This window comes from Agelaius tricolor, unplaced genomic scaffold (assembly GCF_023055355.1).
Source record: "Agelaius tricolor isolate 1412-34295 unplaced genomic scaffold, bAgeTri1.0.p SCAF_54, whole genome shotgun sequence".
NCBI lineage: Eukaryota > Metazoa > Chordata > Aves > Passeriformes > Icteridae > Agelaius > Agelaius tricolor.
Window position 1 is genome coordinate 1,562,144 of NW_027269314.1, and position 23,306 is coordinate 1,585,449.

The window sequence follows — 23,306 nt, forward strand, 5'->3', positions numbered from 1 at the left end:
CCCCAGGGATGGACATCCCCGGATAAAGGAGGGAGGGGCGGATCCATGGAATTCCCCAGAGCAGGAAAAGCCAGATTCACTCACCAGGACAGAGTAGATGTGGAGGCACCGATAGACCGGGGAGAAATCCACCAAATCCTGGGCTCCAGGCACCTGAAACAGGGAGGAAATCCATGAAAAACATGGGAAACTCACCAAAAATCCACCAAAAACTGCAAGAAATTTAATTATGGGTAAGTGGAGCAGTAAAATATCACAGACAGACAAGTGAAATCCGAAAAAGAATCACATTTAAATAAGTCTATCGCTCAAAAAATGATATTTAGGTGAATGAAACTATAAAAAAAATCAAATTTCAATAAGTGTCACTAAAAAATTCCATCTATGTGTGTACAAGTCATAAAAATTTCATTTATAAATAAGTAGAACTGCAAAAAATTTAAATATGGGTAAGTGGAACTGTAAAATATCACAGACAGACAACTGAAATCCTAAAAAAAATCACATTTAAATAAGTTTGTCTCTCCAAAAAAAATCACTTTTATGTGAATGAAAATATTAAAAAGATCACATTTAAGTAAGTGTCACTAAAATAACCCATCTATGTGAGTGCAAGTCATAAAAATTTCATTTATAAATAATTTAAATATGGGTAAGTGGAGCTCTAAAATATCACAGACAGACAACTGAAATCCTAAAAAAAAATCACATTTAAATAAGTTTGTTGCTCAAAATAATCAAATTTAGTTGACTGAAACTATTAAAAAATCAAATTTAAATAAGTATCACTCTAAAAAATCCCATCTAAGTAAGTGCAAGTCATAAAAATTTCATTTATAAGTAAGTAGAAGTGCAAAAAATTTAAATATGGGTAAGTGGAACTCTAAAATATCAAAGAGAGACAATTGAAATCCTACTAAAAAATCACATTTAGATAAGTTTGTTGCTCCAAAAAATCACATTTAGGTGAATGAAACTATGAAAAAATTAAATTTAAATAAACATCACTAAAAAACCCCATCCAAGTGAGTGCAACTTAAACATTTCATTTTTAAATAAGTAGAATGGCAAAAAATTTAAATATGGGTAAGTGGAACTCTAAAATACCACAGACAGAAAACTGAAATTCTAAAAAAGAAATCACATTTAAATAAGTTTGTCGCTCCAAAAAATCACATTAAGTGGATGAAACTATAAAAAAATCAAATTTAAATAAGAGTCACTAAAAAATTCCATCTAGGTGAGTAGAACTGCAAAAAATTTAAATATGAGTACATGGAACTCTAAAATATCACAGACAGACAACTGAAATCCTAAAAAAAAAATCACATTTAAATAAGTTTGTCTCTCCAAAAAAAATCACATTTATGTGAATGAAAATATTTAAAAGATCACAATTAAGTAAGTGTCACTAAAATAACCCATCTACGTGAGTGCAAGCCATGAAAATTTCATTTATAAATAAGTAGAACAGCAAAAACTTTAAATATGGGTAAGCGGAACTCTAAAATATCAAAGAGAGACAACTGAAATCCTATTAAAAAATCACATTTAGATGAGTTTGTCACTCCAAAAAATCACATTTAGGTGAATGAAACTATGAAAAAATTAAATTTAAATAAGCATCACTAAAAAATCCCATCCAGGTGAGTTCAACTTAAACATTTCATTTATAAATAAGTAGAACTGCAAAAAATTTAAATATGGGTAAGTGGAACTCCAAAATATCACAGACAACTGAAATCCTAAAAATAAATCACAATTAAATAAGTTTTCTGCTCCAAAAAATCACATTTAGGTGAATGAAACTATGAAAAAATCAAATTTAATTAAGTGTCACTAAAAAAAACCCATCTAGGTGAGTGCAACTTAAAAATTTCATTTATAAATAAGTAGAACAGCAAAAAATTTAAATATGGGTAAGCGGAACTCTGAAATATCACAGAGAGACAACTGAAATCCTAAAATAACAAAGATAAATGAAAGTCACTCCAAAAAAATCACATTTAGGAGAGTGTAGCTCTAAAGAAATTAAATTAAAATAATTTAAGCGTCAGTCCAAAAATTCCCACCCAGGTGAGTGTGGCTCATGAAAATTCCATGGGTAAATAAGGAAAACTGGAAAGCAATTTAAATATGGGCAAGTGAAAGAGTAAAATATCACATGGGGAGAAGTGAAATCTTCCCCAAAAAATCAAATTTAAATGAAAGTCACTCTAAAAAAATCACATTTGGGTACATGAAACTATAAAAAAATCACATAAATCATATTTGGTTTGTCATAATTAATGTAAAAATATAATTTATCAAAATATTTTATCAAGAATTACGTAAATTGGTGTCACTCCAAAATGCCAATTTTAGTTGACTGCAACTCTAAAAAATACAAATTTAAATAAATCCCACGCTAAAAAAAAATCACATTTAGGAAAATGAAACACTAAAAAAAATCACATCTAAATCAGTGTAACTCCAAAAAAATCACTTTTAGGTGAGTGTACATCTAAAAAATTTCAATTTAAATAAATTCCACTTTAAAAATCACATTTAGGTGAGTTCAGCTCTAAAAATCTCATCTAAATTAATGCCACTCCAAGAAATCAAATTTAGGTGAATGAAATTGTAAAAAATCACATCTAGATCAATGTAACTAAAAAAAAAATCTGATTTTAAAAATGCTAATATTAAATGGGTCACTCAAAAAAATCACTTTTAGCTGAGGACAATTCTAAAAAATTAAAATATAAAGAAATTCCACTCTCAAAAATCACATTTAGGCAAATGAAACTATAAAAAAAATCCCATCTATATAAGTATAATTTTTAAAAAATCATTTTTAGGGGAGTTTAGTTCTAAAAATTTCAAATAGAACAAAATTCCTCTCTAAAAATCACTTTTAGGTGAATATAACTCTAAAAATTAAAATATAAATAAATTCCACTCCAAAAAAAATCAATTTAGGCAAATGAAACTATAAAAAAATCCCATCTATATAAGTGTAACTCCAAAACAATACTTCTACAGAGGTGCAACTCTAAAAAATTCAAATTTAAATAAATTCCACTCCAAAAAATCCTTTCTAGGTGAGTACTCTAAAAAATTTATATATAAATAAATTCCACTCTAAGAAATATATTTAGGCAAAAGAAATCATAAAAAAATCACATCTAAATCAGTGTAACTTAAAAAAAATACTTCTAGGGGGGTGCAACTCTAAAAAATTCAAATTTAAATAAATTCCACTCTAAAAAATCACTTTTAAGTGAATATAACCCTAAAAAATTCAAATAGAACTAAATTCCACTCTAAAACAACACTTTCAGGTGAATATAACTCGAAAAAATTCAAATATAAATAAATTCCTCTCTAAAAAAAAACAGTTTTAGTTGAATTTGACTCTAAAAAAATCCCATTTAAATGAGTTTATCACACCAAAATATCATTTCTAGGTGAGAGCAGCTCCAACACCAGAGGGTCCAAGGCAAAGCCAGGATCCCAGTTCTGGAAAAATTCCATTTAATTCCTGGGATCTCCCCAAATATTCTGATTTTTCAGGGCCTTGGAAGCAGGAAAATGCCCTTTAATGTTGGTTTTGCTCCACTGAAATCCCATGGAATTCTGGGGCTCATTCCAGGCACGGAATCCAAGGGATGCTGGCTCCACACACGCAACAGAAAGTGGGGAAAAAAGCAAAAACCAGGCAAAAAAACCCAACTAATTCTTGGGATTTCACATTGGATTTGCTTGACAGCCCCATTTGGGTTTGATTTTTCCCGGTTTTTCCCCTGGGGAAGAGGCTGGGTGGGATCAGAGGGGGAATTTGCATTTTGTGTCCTTTGGGGACGTTCCCTTGGCTCTCCTTGGGGGCCGGAAGCTGCGGCACCCCAAATCCCAGGAAAAGGGGTGGGAAAAGGGGCAGGGATGGAAGGGCCATGGACAGCCCTGGAAATGGGGTGGGTTTGGGGTTTCAATGAGGCTGGGGGGAGCTGGGGGCTCAGGGAGCATCCTGGAGGCTCCTCGGGAGGGATGGGGAGGGAAAACCGGGATTGGGATGAACTCCTCTGTGAGGGGGAACTGGAGCTGGTAAAGGATCATCGCAGGGTGTGAGGGAAATCAGTCCTGGCTGGAGCTGAAATGGGGGATCCCAGCATCCCAGACTGATGTGGGATGGTTTGGGATCCCTTAATGGCCATCCTGGGGTGATCCCAGTGCTGCAGGATGGGATTCCCACATCTGCACCTTCAGGATTTTGTGGGATAAACTCCTCTGTGAGGGGGAAATGGAGTGAAAGAATCTCCTCCATGCAAGGAAAACCAGATCTTGGCACTGCAAAGGTTCCTGGCTGGAGCTGAAATGGGGGATCCAAGGACCCCAGAGTGGTTTGGGATGAGAGGGACATTAATGCCCACCCTGAAGTGATCCAGGATGGGATTCCCGCATCTGCACCCTCAGGATTTTATGGGATAAACTCCTCTGTGAGGGGGAAATGGAGCTGGTAAAGGATCATAGGGTGTGAGGGAAATCAGTCCTGGCTGGAGCTGAAGTGGGGGATCCCAGCATCCCAGACTGGTTTGGGATCCCTTAATGGCCATCCTGGGGTGATCCCAGTGCTGCAGGATGGGATTCCCACACCTGCACCCTCGGGATTTTATGGGATAAACTCCTCTGTGAGGTGGAAATGGAGTGAAAGAATCTCCTCCATGCAAGGAAAACCAGATCTTGGCACTGCAAAGGTTCCTGGCTGGAGCTGAAATGGGGGATCCAAGGACCCCAGAGTGGTTTGGGATGAGAGGGACATTAAAGCCCATCCTGAAGTGATCCAGGATGGGATTCCTGCATCTGCACCCTCAGGATTTAGTGGGATAAACTCCTCTGTGAGGGGGAACTGGAGCTGGTAAAGGATCACAGGATGAGAGGGAAATCAGTCCTGGCTGGAACTGAAATGGGGGATCCCAGGACCCCACACTGGTTTGGGATGGGAGGGACATTAAAGCCCATCCTGAAGTGATCCAGGATGGGATTCCCACATCTGCACCTCCAGCTCCTGCCTCTGGAGCTGCTCTTGGAGCAGCCTGGGATGGTGGAAATGTCCCTGGCCATGGCAGGGCTGCAATGGGATGGGATTTGGTGGGATAAACTCCTCTCTGATGTGGAACTGGAGTGAAAGAATTCCTTCATGGAAATTTCTTCTTGGGAAGGAATTCCTGGCTGGGAGGGTGGGCAGGGGCTGGGCTGGAATTCCCAGATTTGCTGGGGCTGCCCCTGGATCCCTGGCAGTGCCCAAGGCCAGGCTGGATACGCCTGGGACAGTGGGAGCTGTCCCTGCCCTCAGCAGGGGTGGAATTGATGATTTTTCAGGTCCCTTCCATCCCAAGCCATTCCATGATTCCACGGAATTCTCCCTCTGCCTGGATTAACACATCCATCACACAATGACCCTGTCTCACATTGACAAATTCAGGTGTTTATCTGCTATTTCAACATTCAGACACAAATTAAAATTCCCTGAATTTAGCACTGAAGAAGTGCCTGCATTTCCTGCGCCAGAGCTGCACTGCCAGCGCTCCCAACAATCCATAAATCCCTGATTTTTGGGACGTGCCGATGCCATGGGAGCCTGGGCTGCCCCAGGCCAGGACTGATGGCTCCCCTGACACCCCCTCCAGCCCAATCCTGGTTTTTATCCCTCTTGATTTCCAGAACAAAGGATTTATTCATCTTATCCCAAAATTTCCCCGTCCACACAACATCAACCTCCCAATCTCATTCCCAAATCCTGCAGCAGGCACGTTCCCAGAGCTGGGAGTGGGGCAGGGCTCTGGAAACACCCAAATCCCTCCTGCAAGTGGGGTAAAGAATCCTGCAGCTCATTTAACTCCTGCAAGGCCAATTTTCCATGGAAACCTGCAGCCCTGGCTGCCACCAGCACAGGGATGGCTCAGAGTTTAGGGAAGCTTTGCTATGGGTTTGGATAATTTGGGATATGAAAGTTATTTTGGGATAGGAGGGTTAATTCAGGATATGAAGGTTATTTTATGATAGGAGAGTTAATTTGGGATAGAAGGGTTGATTTGGGATATGAGGGGTGATTTGGGATAGGAGGGTTAATTTGGGATAGAAGGATTAATTTGGGATATAAGGGTTAATGTGGGGTAGGAGGGTTAATTTGGGATAGAAGGGTTAATTTGGGATGCAAGGGTTAATTTGGGATATGAGGGTTAATTTGGAATATAAGGGTTAATTTGGGATGCAAGGGTTAATTTGGGATATGAGGGTTAATTTGGAATATAAGGGTTAATTTGGGATACAAGGGTTAATTTGGGATATAAGGGTTAATGTGGGGTAGATGGGTTAATTTGGGATGCAAGGGTTAATTTGGGATCTGAGGGTTAATTTGGGATCTGAGGGTTTGGACCTTGGACCCTTGGTGGGTTTTGGGCTAAAAGCAGGACACGAGCACAGGTTCTGTCCCTCAGTGAGGGTGAAAACCCTCCAGACTGGAACACCAGGAATTCCAGAGGAGCCAAATCCAGGGATTTGGGAACTGTCCCAGAGTCCCATTGATGGGAACCCATGGATGAGCTGGGGCACAGGGACACGGGACAGGACCCAGAACCCACTGGGCTCCACTCCAGGACAGGGCACGGAGCAGTGGGGGGACTGCAGGTGACACAAACATTCCAGGAATTGTCCCTAAAACTCCACTGCTGCCCCCAGCCATGGCTCTGCTCCAATCCAGCTTTGGGGTCCTCAGGAAAAGGATCTGGAGCTGCTGGAGAGAGCCCAGGAGACATCAGGGAGCTGAGGCCGGGTTGGGAGAGCTGGGAATGTTCACCTGGAGAAGGGAAAGCTCCAGGCAGAGCTCAGAGTCCCCCCTGAGCCTCCTTTGCTCCAGGCTGAGCCCCTGCCCGGCTCCCTCAGGGATTCTGCAGCCCCTGCCCAGCTCCCTCAGGGATTCTGCAGCCCCTGCCCGGCTCCCTCAGGGATTCTGCAGCCCCTGCCCGGCTCCCTCAGGGATTCTGCAGCCCCTGCCCGGCTCCCTCAGGGATTCTGCAGCCCCTGCCCGGCTCCCTCAGGGATTCTGCAGCCCCTGCCCAGCTCCCTCAGGGATTCTCCATTCCCTTCCCAGCTCCAATCCCTTCCCTGGGCATGCTCCAGCCCCTCCGGGTCTCCCTCCAAGGACTCCAAAATTGGAATGGCTCCATTTCCACTTGAGAGATTTTTTTTTGCCAATAAATCAATAATTTTCTTTCCAAAAAGAACAAATCCCCAGGAGGATTCACTCTGGTGACCCAGGGACAGGGAATGCCTGGAGCTGTGCCAGGGGAGGCCCAGGCTGGATTTTAGGGAAAGGTTCCTCATCCAGGAAGGTGCTGGCACTGCCCAGGCTGCCCAGGGAATGGGCATGGCCCTGAGGCTGCCAGAGCTGCAGGAGTGTTGGGACAGAGCTCCAGGGATGCCCAGGGTAGGATTCTGGGGGTCTGAGCAGGGACAGGGGTGGATGGATGGATGGATGGATGGATGGATGGATGGATGGATGGATGGATGGATGATCCCTGTGGATCCCCTTCCATCCAGGACATTCCCTGATTCTATGAGGAAGGAACACAGGGAACTCAAAGCTGATCAGGAACAAACTGCTCGCTTTTCTCTCCTCCATGGGATATTACCCTTGGGATTTCCTTCATGGGGGCTCCTCCAAGGGATCTCCCACATAGGATCTCCTATATGGGGCACCTCCATGGCATCTCCTCCACGGCATCTCCTCCATAGGGGCTTCTCCATGGCATCTCCTCCATGGGATATTCCTCCTGGAATTTCCTCCATGGGATCTCCCCCTGGGAGTTCCTCCATGGGACCTCCTCCATGAGATATTCCCCATGGGATTTGCTCCATGAGATCTCCTCCATGGGATCTTCCCCCATGGCATCTCTTCCATGGGAGCTTCTCCATGGGATCTCCTCCATGGCAGCTCCTCCATGGGGGTTCCTCCATGGCATCTCCTAGATGGGATATTCCCCATGGGATCTCCTCCATGGGGCTCTACCATGGGATCTCCTCTATGGGGCACCTCCATGGCATCTCCTCCATGGGGGCTCCTCCATGGCATCTCCTCCATGGCATCTCCCCCATGGCATCTCCTCCATGGGATCTCCCCCATGGAATCTCCCCCATGGCATCTCCTCCATGGGATCTCCCCCATGGAATCTCCCCCATGGCATCTCCTCCATGGCATCTCCTCCAGGGCACCTGCCCAGGTGCTCCCAGGGGTCCCGTGGCTGCTGCTCCTCCTCCCCGCTGTTCATCACCACGGACAGCGGCCACTGCCCACCCTGGGACAGGGACTGGGATGGGGACAGCCCCTCCTGCCCATCCCCCACTGCAGGGCCACCTCCTGTGAGGTCACCAAAGGGCCACCACACCCAGAGATGGGAATCACCTGTCTGGGACAGGCCAGAACCATGGAAACATGGAATGGCTTAGGTGGGAAAGGACCTTAAATCCCATCCCATCCATGTTCAGGGACACCTCCCACTGTCCCAGGCTGCTCCAAGCCCCAGTGTCCAACCTGGCCTTGGGCACTGCCAGGGATCCAGGGGCAGCCCCAGCAAATCTGGGAATTCCAGCCCAGGCAGGAATTCCTTGCCAAGATCCCAGCCCAATCTCCCCTTTCCCAGTGGAGCCATTCCCTGGCTCCTGTCCCTGCAGGCCTTGTCCCCAGCCCCTCTGCAGCTCTCCTGGAGCCCCTGCAGGCCCTGCCAGGGGCTCTGAGCTCTGCCTGGAGCCTTCCCTTCTCCAGGGGAACATTCCCAGCTCTGCCAGCCTGGCTCCAGCCCTGCAGCAGCTCCAGGGCCTCATTCCATGCTGCTGTAGGAATGTGGAGCCCCTCCAGAGGGTCCCAGAGCAGGCCCCAGGAAGGGTCTGGGCTGAGCCCACAATTCCATCCCCATGGAGGAAGGTGTGACCTCGCTCTGCTCTGGATGCACAGCAGCCATGGAAAGGAGGGAATGGATTTGCAGAGGGAAAACAGAAAGCCCAGAACCACTTGAACAACCCAACTTCAAATTCCCAGCTCGTCCTTGGTCCCCTCCCTGGCTGCTCAGGGGCTGTTACGGTCAGGGTGACAAACACCTCCCAGCCCAGGGAGTGGCTGCAGCTGAAAAGATCATTTTCCTGACAAAAGAGGCTTCAACGAGTGAGAAGAACCATCCAGAGGGGCAGACAGAACTTCCCAAAAGGTGCAGGACACAGCTGCATCCCACGGCACGAGGGACACATCCAACGGCTCAACCCCCCAGGTCCTGCACTGCAGCTGCCTTTCCTGAGACATGGGGCTGTACTCCATGGGAAACATCCCAAATGCCAGGTGAACCAGCACTGGGAGGAAGGAAAAGCCAACACCACCCCCAGGCTATGTGGTTCCCAAAACCCTCTGTCCGGTGCCAGGAAGCTGCAGCAGGAAGGGAAGAAGGGAGCACATGAAGGAATTTAAATTTCCACCTCCCATCCTGAAACAACCCCTTATCCGAAGACAAACCAGGAGAAAGGAAAAGGCCAAAAATCAGGTTATGGAGCAATGTTTCCCTGAGGGATGGACGTTCTCCAGCAGCACCAAGGTGCTGGGACAGACCGGGATGGGCAGTTCCCAATCCTTGGCCTCTCTACTGAGCGCAGTAATGGGAATAGGGAGAAAACCACAAAATAACCAAATTTGGAGACACATCCCACATTCTCCAGCCTCTTCTGCACCTTCAGGACTCCCCCATGAGCAAGAAGCAAACCCCTTGAGACACCACAGGCACCCCACACCACCCAGTTTGTTGTTTACCTCTTCCTCCTCATCCTCATCCTCCACATCCAGGATCCCCGAATCCTGCTCCGACATGGGGCTGGTGTTCTTCACCTCCAGCTCGGAGCTGGCGCTGAACTCCTTCTTGGATTTCTTTCCCCCGCCAATCCTGGGCTGCTGGGACACGATGTTGTCCAGGTTCCTCTGCTGCTGTGCCTAGGAGCAAACACAGGTTCCACCTGGGGTTTCATTTGGTTTTCAGGCACGAGGAGCCGCCGGCCCTGAACGGGGACAAAGAGGCCGGAGGCGCCACGCGCTCGGCGGAATTCCGACACGTCGCCTTTCCCCCGAGCCAGATATTCCCAGATCCATTTGCAAAGCAGGCCAGGGATTATGCAACAATCCAAACACGCTCCTGACTCTTTCCAAATCCCAGCGCCCCGGCCCCCGTGCTGCCACATTGATCCGTTTACGGCCCAGCTGCAGCGATATTGGCCCGCGGGCCATGTGGTGACTGTCACAGGGACCTCCTGAACCGCTGGGTTTGTTCCTCTTTCCCAGCCGTGGCGGCACAAAACATTCCACATCTGGACCCCAGAGGTTCCTGAAAGCATTTTTGTGGGAGCCCAGGAGGGTTTAATTGCACATTGTTGATGTGCGGAACGAGCTGTAAAAGGTGCTCAAGGAAAACGTGCTGGAAGCAGCGGGATGGAGGGCTGGGAACACGCGGAGTTATTCCAGGGGTTTTGGGGTTGTCTGGCAGCTGAGGTCACACTGTGCCCTCCTGCAAAAATTCCATTGTTTTTCCTTTGATATGGAGCACAATAATCGACAGGAAAAGTGGTTCAGGCCCGCTTGCTCAGGAGCTGATCAAGTTCAAACACAAGGGCAAGGAATGGGAGCAGCACGAACACACGAGGGGTCTCCAGGGCCAAATCCCAGCCAAAACCAGGGGGAAAAGGCCAATCCCATGGATGTGGCCCTGCTGGACATGTGGGTTTGTGTGCTGGTGTAATTGGAAAATAAACACTTGGAAAACCTGGAATTTATATGGATTTAGACACAGATGTAGAGGATTCCTCCCCATATTATGCTGTGGATTTTTTATGTATCAGGAGAAAGGTGTGTGGGAATCATGGAATCACAGACAGGATCTTCAGGATCCTCTCATTCCATGGGCAAGGACACTTTCCACAAGCCCAGGTAGCTCCTGGACATTCAGGAATTCCAGGATTCTCTGAGGTGGCAAAAGGGGCTCATCCCCTTCCCTATGGGAATGTGGCAGCCTGGATTTAGAAGGAAGCAGGAAAACCATTAAACCTGTTGGAGATCCAGCTGTCACTGACACCAAGGGAGAATTAAAACATTATTAATTGCTATTAAAAATCTCTAATTATTAATTACTTTTGCTACCTGAACTGCAGAGAGCACAAAGTGTGCTTAATCTGTGTGCAAACCTCCCAGATTATTTCCTTTTCAAAACTTGGAAGTTTTAACATCCCACCAAAAATTATTCAGGAGCAGCTTTGATTTTTGCCAGCTTCAAAATCCCTTTGGAATCTCCCCTTGGGAAGCAAAACCCCACCAGGGACTGAGCACTGGATAATTCCTACATCTGAGGAATCCAAGCATGGCATGAAGACCCCATTCCTTGGAAAATCCAGGCATGGACATCCCATCCCTCGGAAAATCCACCTCAAAGTGCTCCTCACCCCGAGCACACACAATCAGCTCTGAATTAATTAACCAGCTGGGCAATCCCTAACAAAATTCCGTGTACAAAGCTGCCCCTGGAGGCAGCTGCAGCGGGAACAGGAGTGAATCCTTGGATCGGGATGTGAATCCTTGTGGGATGTGTTATCCCACAGCACAACCTTGACCTCTAGTGGTTGGAAAGCAGGAGTAGCCCTAGAGTGCTTATTTACTCCGAGTGCTCCTCCCAGCTGAGCCAGGGGACTCCCAACCCCATCCCTCTAAAAAAAAATCTCTTCAGGGACGAATCCCAACAATGGGAATTTTTGCAACAGAGCCCCAGAGGGAAAGGTCTGGGTGGACACTGCCCAGGACAAAGTTTTGCTCCCGACGTCAGGACGCGAGGCCGATGGGGAAAGGGGCATTTTTGGCACCGGGATTTTCGGACTTCAGAGGCAGCACTCTATAGAAAGGCCTTGCAACATCCCATAAAGGGAATTAGGACTTCAAAAAGGGGCGGGAGCGCTCGGTCCTTCAGAAGAGAACACAACAAAGGGTCGGGGTCGGGCCCGCCCAGCGCTGCCATGAGTTTCCCAACAAGGCCTAATGAAGTTATAACCCTGAATCTACTGGAAATTCCCCCAAAAGCAAGCCCAGTGCACTCATTAAACCCTCCAGTTTATGTAATCCTTCTCCTTCTGGAGAGGGGAGAATCAAAGAGTGGGAAAAGGCGCAGTTTTGGACGGAGCCCTGAGCTGGACACGGCTCGTTAAGCAGGGTGGAGTGGGCCTGGAGAGCACAGGCGGTCATGGGAGAGGGAAATCTGGGATAACGAGCTGGAGGATGCTGCTGCCAGCCCTCAGCGTGAAACACACGGGATTTCAGCCTGGACATGGAGTTGGTGTCACCAAGGATCCATGGAAGAGCTCTCTGAGGATCACCAACCTTGGTCCCACCTCTGCTTTCCAACAGGGATTCATCTTTCCTGTGTTGGGAGCACAGCAGGATGTGGCCAGGTATCAATATTGATAAGATCCAAACAAAATGTTGATAGGATTTCATAAATTCCAGTTATTTAGAAATCAAGGAAATCTGTCCCTCCGGCATCGCTTCAGGACAAGGAGCTCCACATGGAATTTACCCTCCAAGCTTTGATTTTGCACTTTTAATGCAAATAAACTGAGTTATCAAGAGAAGAGTTTTGATCTGGAATAAAGTCCAAGCACCAGCTGGGAAATCACAGAATCCAGGAACAGTTTGGGTTAGAAGTGACCATAAATCCCATTCCACCCCCAGAGACACCTTCCACTATCCCAGGGTGTTCCAAGCCCCAGTGTCCAACCTGGCCTTGGACACTTCCAGGGATCCAGGGGCAGCACAGCAAATCTGGGCACCCTGTGCCAGGGCCTGCCCACTCTCTGAATAAAAAAAAAGGAAAAATTTCTGTGTCCCTACTCCCAGATATCCTAAAACCCAGCCAGAGGGTGCTCCCAAAGGCACAAAAGGTTTCCAGCCCACCAGGAGCAATTGGGACCTTGAGGAATCTTCACCTTTCAGGATTTTTGTGGGGGGAGTTTTAAATTGGATGAGATTTTCCAGGGATTTCTGCCTGAATGACCTCACATCACTCAGTGGAGCTTTGTTCCCTTCCCCTTCTAGGAACATAGGAGCCAAATCCTGACCTGTGATGGGCACATTCCCACTGCAGCAGGAACAGGAATGCCCCGAGCCCAGGATGAAGGAGTGACCCTGGAGCCAGGCCCTGCACACCCCAGGAGGAACGGGAATGGCTTTTCCATTTCCATCTCCACCAGGGCATTCCCAGCCCCCCGCTCCCGGCAGGAAACGATCTGGACTGAGGTGACCTAGAAGTGAGAAATATCAAATTTTCCTCAGCTCCGTGAAGTCAGCGGGGTTTGGGTTTCACAGTGAGGGAAAGGCAGGGCTGGGGGGAGGCCCAGAGGAAGCAGCTCTGGAGAAGTTCAGGATTATCCAAAGGAACTCCCCAGCTCATTCCCAGCACCTCCCCAGGCTGGAGTGCAGCAGAACAACCCTTCCATGGATTTGCTGGGGCACAGGAAGGATCAAACCCAGCCTGCAGAGGAGCACTGGGGAGTTTGGGGGATCTGTTCCCCACAAAGGGATGAGTTGCCCACATCAAAGGCCGGGTGACACCTGGGATACCCTCGGAAAACCCATGGAAATGGGGCTGGGGGAGGCCCAAAGCCCTCAGGAGATGATAAATCCAACCCAAAATCCCCCACCTTTTGGTGTGGTTTCCAGGAAAGTGAGGCCAGTTTGGGGTTATCCTGTGGGATTGCCTCTGTTATGCAGGACCATCAATCCTGGCTCACTCTGCTCCATGGGAGCATTAAAAAAGGCAGGAGAGCCCAGGCCTGGTCACAGCTGATGTTGCTTTTAGGATCAAACACAAAGTGTTGGGATCATGGAGGTGAAGCTCCCTCCAAGCACAGCCACTTCCCTCATCCACAGCAGCCTGGAGACCAGGGCACCCCCATCACTGCATCAGGGCACAATTCCCAGCTCCTGGTGGCAATCCTATTTCCAGAATGGTTGGTAGGACAAGCAGAGGCACCTTTCCACCTCCAGGGCCAGGCCTGGGTCAGTGGCCCACCTTTGTGCACTGAGGTTGTCATCAGGCAGTCCAGAAGACTTTTAGGGGGACCTGGGACAGCAGGAGGTGTCCCTGCCCATGGCAGGGGGTGGAATGGGATGGGATTTAAGCTCCTTTCCCACCCAAACCATCCTGGGATTATTTGATGGTGTAAATTCTGTCTCCTGCACATCTCCTCACTGAGGGCTTGATCCTGCAGGATGCAGCTTTGGGGGTTTCTCTTCAAACCCTAAAATTCCCAGCGAGGTGTGGACTCCTCATCCCTGGAAGTGTCCAAGGCCAGGCTGGACAGGGCTTGGAGCAACCTGGGATAGTGGAAGGTGTCCCTGCTCAGGCAGGGGTGGGATGAGATGATTTTTAACGTCCCTTCCAACCCAAACCATCCTGGGATTCAAAGCCCTCAACAGGAAGGACTTCCCTCAGCATTCCAGGATCCATCCCAAAAAACTCCCAGAAGCTTGAGAACAGCAACTCCACCTTCCCACCCCTCACAACCAAACGGACCCAGCCCAACCAAGCTGGAGCTGAATTTTTTGGAGTTGAATTTTTCAGAGCTGGGTTTTTCAAAGCAACTCAGCTCCTCGAGATCAAGTGACCCCAGCCGCAAACCAGCACCCAGAACCATGGAGGCATTCCCAGCTCCATGGGATCATTCCCAGTGCCTTGGGGTTATTCCCAACACCATGGGGTCATTCCCAACAACATGGAGTCATTCCCAGCGCCATGGGATCATTCCCACTGCCATGGGATCATTCCCAATGGCATGGAGTAATTCTCAACTCCATGGAGTCACTCCCAATGCCACAGAATCATTCCCAAAGCCAAGGGTTCATTCTCACTGCCATGGGATCATTCCCAGTGCCACAGGATCATTCCCAAGGCCATGGAGTCATTCCCAGTACCATGGGAACATTCCCAACACTATGGGATCATTCCTACTGCCATGGAGTCACTGCCACTGCCATGGAGTCATTCCCAATGCCATGGACTGGGATCAGTCCCAGTGCCATGGAGTCAATCCCAGCTCCATGGAGTCATTCCCAATGCCACAGGATCATTTCCAATGCCATGGGCTCATTCCAATGCCAAGGATTCATTCCCAATGCCATGGGATCACTCCCAGCAGCATGGGCTCATTCCCAACACCATGGGATCATTCCCAATGCCATGGGATCATTCCCAATGCCACGGGCTCATTCCCAATGCCATGGGATCATTCCCAATGCCACAGGCTCATTCCCAATGCCATGGGATCATTCCCAATGCCAGGGGCTCATTCCCAACACCATGGGGTCATTCCCAACACCATGGGATCATTTCCACCACCATGGGATCATTCCCAATGCCACGGGCTCATTCCCAACGCCATGGACTCATTCCCACCACCATGGACTCATTCCCAACTCCATGGGATCATTCCCAATGCCATGGACTCATTCCCAACGCCATGGGATCATTCTCTATGCCACAGGATCATTCCCAACACCATGGGCTCATTCCCAATGCCGCAGGATCATTCCCAGAGCAGGCCAGGGACCCTTCCAGGCTCTGCCTCCAGAGCCACCCTAAAGAAAAGTTTGTTTCACCACCTCCAGGAGGAAGGAGCTCCTTTCAAACTCCAATATTGTTATTTTTGTAACTTCACCTTGTTTTCTGCACCCCTTTGCAAACACTTGAGTCTCACCTCCCTTCACCTCCACCCACCAATATTTACTTTTGAGCAGAATCTAATTAGGTTTTTCCTGATGAGACACGAGATAAGGCCCGGGCAGAAGGGGCTGGTGATTTAAAGGGAGCCATGATTTAAAGGCTGGCTTTGGTAGTTTTGATTAGTTCCTGCTGTGATGCTTTTACAGACCCCTCTAATGGGCTGAGACACCGAATTTTCAAATATCATTTCCCAATATCCCTAGAAATGGGATACATATTCCTTAAGCAATCTTAGGGGGAAAAAAGAAAGGAGAAAAAAAAAAATAAAAGCAGCAAAGCCGACTGGCTACGGGGGTAGGGAAAAAAAAGAACATTAATAAAAAATGACAGTAGGGCTGGAGTCCTGCCAGAGAGCCATTCCAAAGTTATAAAATCCCCCAGGGATCAGATAAAAGCAGGGATTATTATTGCAAGGTGTAAACTCAGCACACGGCCGCAGCTCCTGCTTTGAGTTTGCCCGCGGAGCCGGCGCTGTCGGGACCAGGAGGGGCTCAGCCTCTCCTGCCCCCGGTGCTAACTTGTTATCAGAGCAGACAATTTGTTGGAGGTTTGGCTGACAAAGTTCTCCCTGGGCTCAGGAAACGAGGCCCAACAATGGGAGGGTTTTTTTTTTTTTGAACTCCATTCCAGGTCATTAAATAAAAGGAGTTTGGAAATGCAGCATTGGACGGGTTTGTTCTCCCCAGTGCACAGACTCAGCCTCAACCCTCCCCCCCCACTCCTCATTCCCTAAAAAGTCTCTTCCACCTCAGCCCATCCAGAGCTGAAATCCACCCCGGCTCTGATATTCCTAAACATCAATTTTCCTCAAATACAAGTTTTTGGCATTGAGTGTGTGACGAGGAAAATGCAATTCCCCTTTTGCTTTGCTCTCACCCCATGATTTACCCTCATCCCCTGCTCCTGCTCATTTTCCCAACCTGGATTTAATCCAGGCCTAATTCCATGGATTTTACAGTTCAATATTCCCTGGCCAGAACAAGGGCACTGCTGTGGCAGCAGGATCCCACTGGATTCCAAATAATTCCTGTTTGTGCTGCCCTGGATCCCTGGCAGTGCCCAAGGCCAGGCTGGACACTGGGGCTTGGAGCAGCCTGGAGTAGGGGAAGGTGTTGGGGTTGGAAAGAGATGGGATTTCAGGTCCTTTCCTACACAAACCATTCCAGGACTCTGCAGCCCCTCTGCTCTGGAGCCAGGCTGGCAGAGCTGGGAATGTTGCCCTGGAGAAGGGAAAACTCCAGGGAATCCTCAGAGTACCTGCAGGGGCTCCAGGAGAGCTGGAGAGGGGCTGGGGACAAGGCCTGCAGGGACAGGAGCCAGGGAATGGCTCCCACTGGGAAAGGGGAGATTGGGCTGGGATCTTGGCAAGGAATTCCTGCCTGGGCTGGAATTCCCAGAGCAGCTGGGGCTGCCCCTGGATCCCTGGCAGTGCCCAAGGCCAGGTTGGACACTGGGGCTTGGATCCACCTGGGACAGTGGGAGGTGTCCCTGCCCATGCAACTGGATGGGATCAAACCCATGGGATGAGCTCAGCCATATTCACCTCCTTGGAGTTCATTCAATAACTGGGTTAATTCAGCTTTTCACACAAAACCCATTAAACCTCAGCTGTTTTGGGGGGAGGCTGCTCAGCCCAGCACTGGGAGAAAGGAATGATCCAGACTCTCCCTTCCAAGGAGAAATTTATCACAGGAGGATTGATAAAAAGCCTTGGGCGACCACAGCCTCCGGGTCAGCTGTGCAAAAAAAAAAAAAGCCACTTTTTAAGGAGCCCTTTATGGCCCAAGTGTTGATTTACACTTCTGTGGGATCCAGATCTGCGGGCAGCTTCAAAGGGAGCTCAGTGAGGCGATTACAGAGTTTATTTATCACATTTACACGGCAGCAGAGGAGCTGAGAATGAGCTCAGGGCACCCAAGGCAGCGGCAGCAGCAGGAGGAGGAGGAGGAGGATGATGGGTGTTCCACAGGGAATTTCAAACACATGAAAGTCCTCGGCCTGACACAGCTCAGGGCTCTGCTCCAGCAGCCCAAGCTCTTGGGCACAAAAATGGTTTACAATTCATCTGAACTGAGATGGAACTGAGACTCTTTGATTCCCTTCTACCAACCATTTAAAATTCCTTTTCCAGCTGGGAGCACCCCCTGGATGAAATCCCCCACCCTGGGAGCTGCTGTGACCCCAGGCTGGTTCAACTCTGCCCAAGGAGGCACAACCATGACTCAAAGCTGCCCTGGAAACTCCCACATGTCCCTTGAACCTCTCCTCACTCTTAACTGGGACCCAACCAAAGCCCTGAGTAAGAGAGGGAGCAGCAGAGGAACCACAACCAAAACTGGTCACAGGTGAGAGGGTCTGGAATGACTCAGGAGCACCCAAGCGTGCAGGGCCTGGCTCTGGGAGCCCTCCCAGGGAATTGGGATTGTTTTCCAAGCCAGGCTTTGTTCCAACACGCTCCCTGACAAGCGAGGCATGGCACGGGGAACAGGGCTTGGGGTTTGGGCTTGGTGGGTTTTTTTCCCCCCCAGTGAAAGCATTAAAAAGGAGAAATCCAGGCAAAAGGCTTTGTTTCGTCAGGAGAAAAACAAAAACAAAACAAAACAAAACAACCAAAACAAACCCCCAAAAAAACCAGAGGAAAAGGGAATGAAGCTGGAGAGGAGAGTGGGGAGCTAGAGGGACAAATTCAGGCTTTGACTTAAGGATGTCCTTCCAGAAAATTGCAGAATTACAAAACTGGGCAGTTCAGGGAATCACAGAGCGGTTTGAGTTGGAAAAGCTCATCCCATTCCAGCCCTTCCATAGCCAGGGATGCCTTCCACTATCCCAGGGTGCTCTGAACCTCTCCCTGCCCTTCCTTGGGCTCCCCCAGTGCAGCTCTGGGGCTTGGAGCGAGCCTGGAGCACCAGGAAAGCTCCTCCTCAACCCAAAGGCCCCCAGTGAAATTCCAGCCCCCAGCACGGGAATAATCCCAGCTCCAGGAGCTCCTCAAACCCCCTGGGGCCTCTCCAGGTGCTGTCCCCACCTCTGTCCTTGCCCAGGGAAGGTGGGACCCTCACCCCTCTGGAAATTCAGGATAAAAGCAGCCATGGATTAGATCTCACTGTGGGGGAAGGCGTTGGGCTGCACTTCCCAGGGTTTGATCCAGGGGGAATTCTGGAAAAACCATCTGAGTGTGCTCAGCTTGGAGCTGCCCCTGCCCGAGCTCTGACACCACACAGGGCCCTCACTCCAGCCATGAGTTTGAGCAGCCTGATTCCAACATTTCCCAAAGGTTTTCCTCCCATTTTCCCTTCCCACCAGCTGGGAAGCTGCTGCTTTCCTGAGGAACAGCCTGCCTGCTATCCCTGTTTTCCATGGCAGGAGCTGCTCCCTCAGCCATGGAGCAGACAGGAATTATCCCTCATGGATGCCCCACTTTTCCTTGACCTCACAACGTTCCCCAGGGAGTTGCCCTGGCCTGGGATGGAATCCTTGTGTCCCAGTGTCCGTGGGAGTTCCCAGAGCGCTGCTCCACACCCCCTCCCTGGGCTCTGGCACTTGCAGATAAGGCTCCTTTCAAGATTCTGCTTTTGTTCCCGTTTATCAGCCTGGGCTGGGTGTTTGAAGGATTCTGAGGCACTGGCCAGGGTCAGAGCACCTCCCTGGGATGGTTCTGATTCTCCTGGAACAACAGGACTCAGTAAATCCCAGGAAAAGCCCAGTGTGGGTAATCCTGCACAAAACAGGATTTTGGCTTTTCACAGGACAGCCTGAAAGTCTTCAAGTGAGATCTAGGAAGAGCTGCAGAGATCCTTTGGCTCTAACTCAGATCCCAGACCTGCAGGCAGAATACCCTCAGCCATTCCCACGGAAATCTGGGATAAGGGGATCCCAAAGGGACACATTCCATGCTGGGATCTGGGAACTGAGTAACAGAGTAACTCAGATCAGTAACTGAGGGACAGAGATGGGATCTGGGGTGTTCACTGAGTCTGGGAAGAACCTGCCAGACTAAGGCTGCCCTGACAGTCCCAAGATCCTGTTTTCCAAGGCAGAGGAATGTTCTTCCAGGGATTTGCCACGGCTGCTGCATGAGGTGCCCTGGGCTTCCGAGCTATGGCCCAAAGTGAAACCCTCATGGAATGGCTTGGAATGGAAGGGAACCTTAAAAACCACCTTGTTCCACTCTCACTATCCCAGGTGGATCCAAACCCCAGTGTCCAACCTGGCCTTGGGCACTGCCAGGGATCCAGGGGCAGCCCCAGCTGCTCTGGGAATTCCAGCCCAGGCAGGAATTGCTTGCCAAGATCCCAGCCCAATCTCCCCTTTCCCAGTGGGAGCCATTCCCTGGCTCCTGTCCCTGCAGGCCTTGTCCCCAGCCCCTCTGCAGCTCTCCTGGAGCCCCTGCAGGCCCTGCCAGGGGCTCTGAGCTCTGCCTGGAGCCTTCCCTTCTCCAGGGCAACATTCCCAGCTCTGCCAGCCTGGCTCCAGAGCAGAGGGGCTCCAGCCCTGCAGCAGCTCCGGGGCCTCCTCTGGGCTCTCTCCAGCAGCTCCACGTCCTCCTGCTGTTGGCCCCAGGGCTGGGGCAGCTCTGCAGGTGGGCTCTCACCTCAGGGAGGGGCACAGGGACACAATTCCCACCTTGCCTTGGGCAGCAGCCAGGCCTGAGCAGGGGGGTCTGGGCTGGGCCGTTCCAGCCTCATCCACAACATCCCAAACCCCTCTCCCAGGGCTGCTCCCAGCCCCTTCCTTGTCCTCCCAGTCTGGATTTGTGCTGGGATTGCCCCAGTCCAGCCCTGCTGAATTGCTGAGGTTCTGTCCCAGCTCTCTGGAGTAGCCCCCCAGCCCATCTCTCATCCCTGTGTCCATCTGTCCCTCCCTGTCTGTCCAGTCTGTCCAGGGACGCTGGGTGGGACAGAGCCAAAGGCTGTGCCCAGCCCCAGTGGATCCTGCCAGTCCTTTTTCCCTTTTCCATCAAAACTTCAGGAGGAATCTGAGCAAGGATCACAGTGAAAGCTGAACCCTAAAACCCAAAGAAGCCCCAGGAGCAGCAGCACCTCCACCTTCAGGAGATTTAAAAAATACTATTAAAAAAAAAAAATGATAAATCCTTGTTGGAACAAAGCCCTTTTCATTCTGTTTGGGAATAACCCCTCTGGTTTTTTTTGATGAGAAACCCACAAAGCAGCTGCCAACGGGGCTGAGCCACAAAGAGCAGCTCGGCTGGGGGAGAACAAAATGGCTTTTTCAGGAATAATCATCTTCCCCAGGATCCCTGAGCTTCAGGGAGCAGCAGAAGAAAGCAGAACATTATTTGGTTAGTGCTGGTTTTAATTAATCACAGAATTAGCCAGGCCCTGCCTCCCCCAGCACGGTGACTGTAAGGAATATTTAATCCCAATATGAAAAGTTTCAACTTTACAGAGGAGCTTCAATTTCATTTTCCTGCCTTCACTTCACAAAGATCCCTCTGATAATGTGAAATATTCTGTTGATAAATACATTTTTTTTTTCCTAAGCACTGGGGCGTGAGGGTTGGGGATTTAGAGAAGAGATTACAGCAGAGAAAAATGAAATTATACATTCAGCACTCAGCACTGCTCTCCAAAACCAACTCTCCCAACTGAAACCACTTTTTGTGGTCTTTTTTAACATAAAAATGAACTTAGTCAACACATTACATAATTCTCCTCTCCCACAGTATGTTCCCAGGATTTTTCTCCCTGCATCCATCACTAATATTTCACTCGCACCACAATTTTTAGGACTGAGCCTAAAAAGATTTTAAGTCTGCAGCAATAAATCAAAACCTGATCTCATCTCGCTGCTGTAAATTCACTTCGTGGTCACCCTTGAAAGCCCCACAAGTTATTGCAGAATTCAAATTATGCTTTAAAAAAAAAAAAAAAAAAAAGAAAATTCTCTCCATGTTCTGAGTGCTGCAGCCTGAGGAATCCACCACCAGGAATATCCAGCACCTCCCAAATCCGTTATTCATTCCCTGGACGTGATCTGCCCTCTAAAGGCATCTGGGGAAACTACAAAGAGCTTTTTTAGCCATAAAGAAGCCCTGGAAGGGTTGGATTTTCCTTTTCTTTTCCCCTCTGGCTTCTCCCTCTGTCTCAACCACACAGGAGGGTCCCAGGCTCAGCCTAACCAGGCTCAGCCTGAGCTCAGCCCAGCCAGGACCATCCTCAACTCAAGGAAACTCCACAGGACAGAGCCTGGATCTGCCTCTATGAGGGATGAGCACCATGCATAAACAGGGTTTAACCCAGGCCTAATTCCATGGATCTCATAGTCCAGTATTCCCTGGGCAGGACAAGGGCACTGCTGAGGCAGCAGGACCCCAACAATTCCTGTTTGTGCTGCTCTAGATCCTCAACAATTCCAATTTGTGCTGCCCTGGATCCCCAATTCCCATTTGTGCTGCCCTGGATCCCCAGCAATTCCAATTTGTGCTGCTCTAGATCCCAAACAATTCCCGTTTGTGCTGCCCTGGATCCCCAACAATTCCCATTTGTGCTGCCCTGGATCCCCAATTCCCATTTGTGCTGCCCTGGATCCCCAACAATTCCCATTTGTGCTGCCCTGGATCCCCAACAATTCCAATTTGTGCTGCCCTGGATCCCCAATTCCCATTTGTGCTGCCCTGGATCCCCAACAATTCCCATTTGTGCTGCCCTGGATCCCCAACAATTCCCATTTGTGCTGCCCTGGATCCCCAACAATTCCCATTTTTTGTGCTGCCCTGGATCCCCAACAATTCCCATTTGTGCTGCCCTGGATCCCCAACAATTCCTGTTTGTGCTGCCCTGGATCCCCAACAATTCCAATTTGTGCTGCCCTGGATCCCCAATTCCCATTTGTGCTGCCCTGGATCCCCAGCAATTCCAATTTGTGCTGCCCTGGATCCCCAATTCCCATTTGTGCTGCCCTGGATCCCCAACAATTCCAATTTGTGCTGCCCTGGATCTCCAACAATTCCAATTTGTGCTGCCCTGGATCCCCAATTCCCATTTGTGCTGCCCTGGATCCCCAGCAATTCCAATTTGTGCTGCTCTAGATCCCAAACAATTCCCGTTTGTGCTGCCCTGGATCCCCAACAATTCCCGTTTGTGCTGCCCTGGATCCCCAGCAATTCCTGTTTGTGCTGCCCTGGATCCCCAACAATTCCAATTTGTGCTGCCCTGGATGTCCAACAATTCCAATTTGTGCTGCCCTGGATCCCCAGCAATTCCTGTTTGTGCTGCCCTGGGAGTGCCCAAGGAAAGGCTGGATGGGGATTGGAGCACCCTGGGACAGGGGAAGGTGTTGGGGTTGGGATGGGATGGGCTTTGAGGTCCCTTCCAACACAAACTGCTCCACCTGGAGAAGGGAAAATTCCAGGGAATGCTCAGAGTGCCTGCAGGGGCTCCAGGAGAGCTGGAGAGGGGCTGGGGACAAGGCCTGCAGGGACAGGAGCCAGGGAATGGCTCCCACTGGGAAAGGGGAGAT

General features: G+C 49.2%; 1 protein-coding gene across 3 annotated transcripts in view; it reads right to left on the reverse strand.

Annotated features, from left to right (window-relative positions):
• The window catches only part of EXOC6B (exocyst complex component 6B), a 312,471-nt gene that overhangs the window by 156,119 nt on the left and 133,046 nt on the right, over positions 1-23,306 (reverse strand). For all 3 annotated transcript variants that reach the window (XR_011684023.1, XM_071455767.1, XM_071455766.1), the window contains exons 7-8: positions 9,830-10,006; positions 85-153 (exon numbers count right to left, since the gene is read on the reverse strand). Coding sequence is in view for 2 of the 3 variants with exons in the window: in XM_071455767.1 (XP_071311868.1) it covers positions 85-153; positions 9,830-10,006 (246 nt within the window). In the remaining variant the exon portion in view is untranslated. The remainder of the gene's footprint in view (positions 1-84; positions 154-9,829; positions 10,007-23,306) is intronic.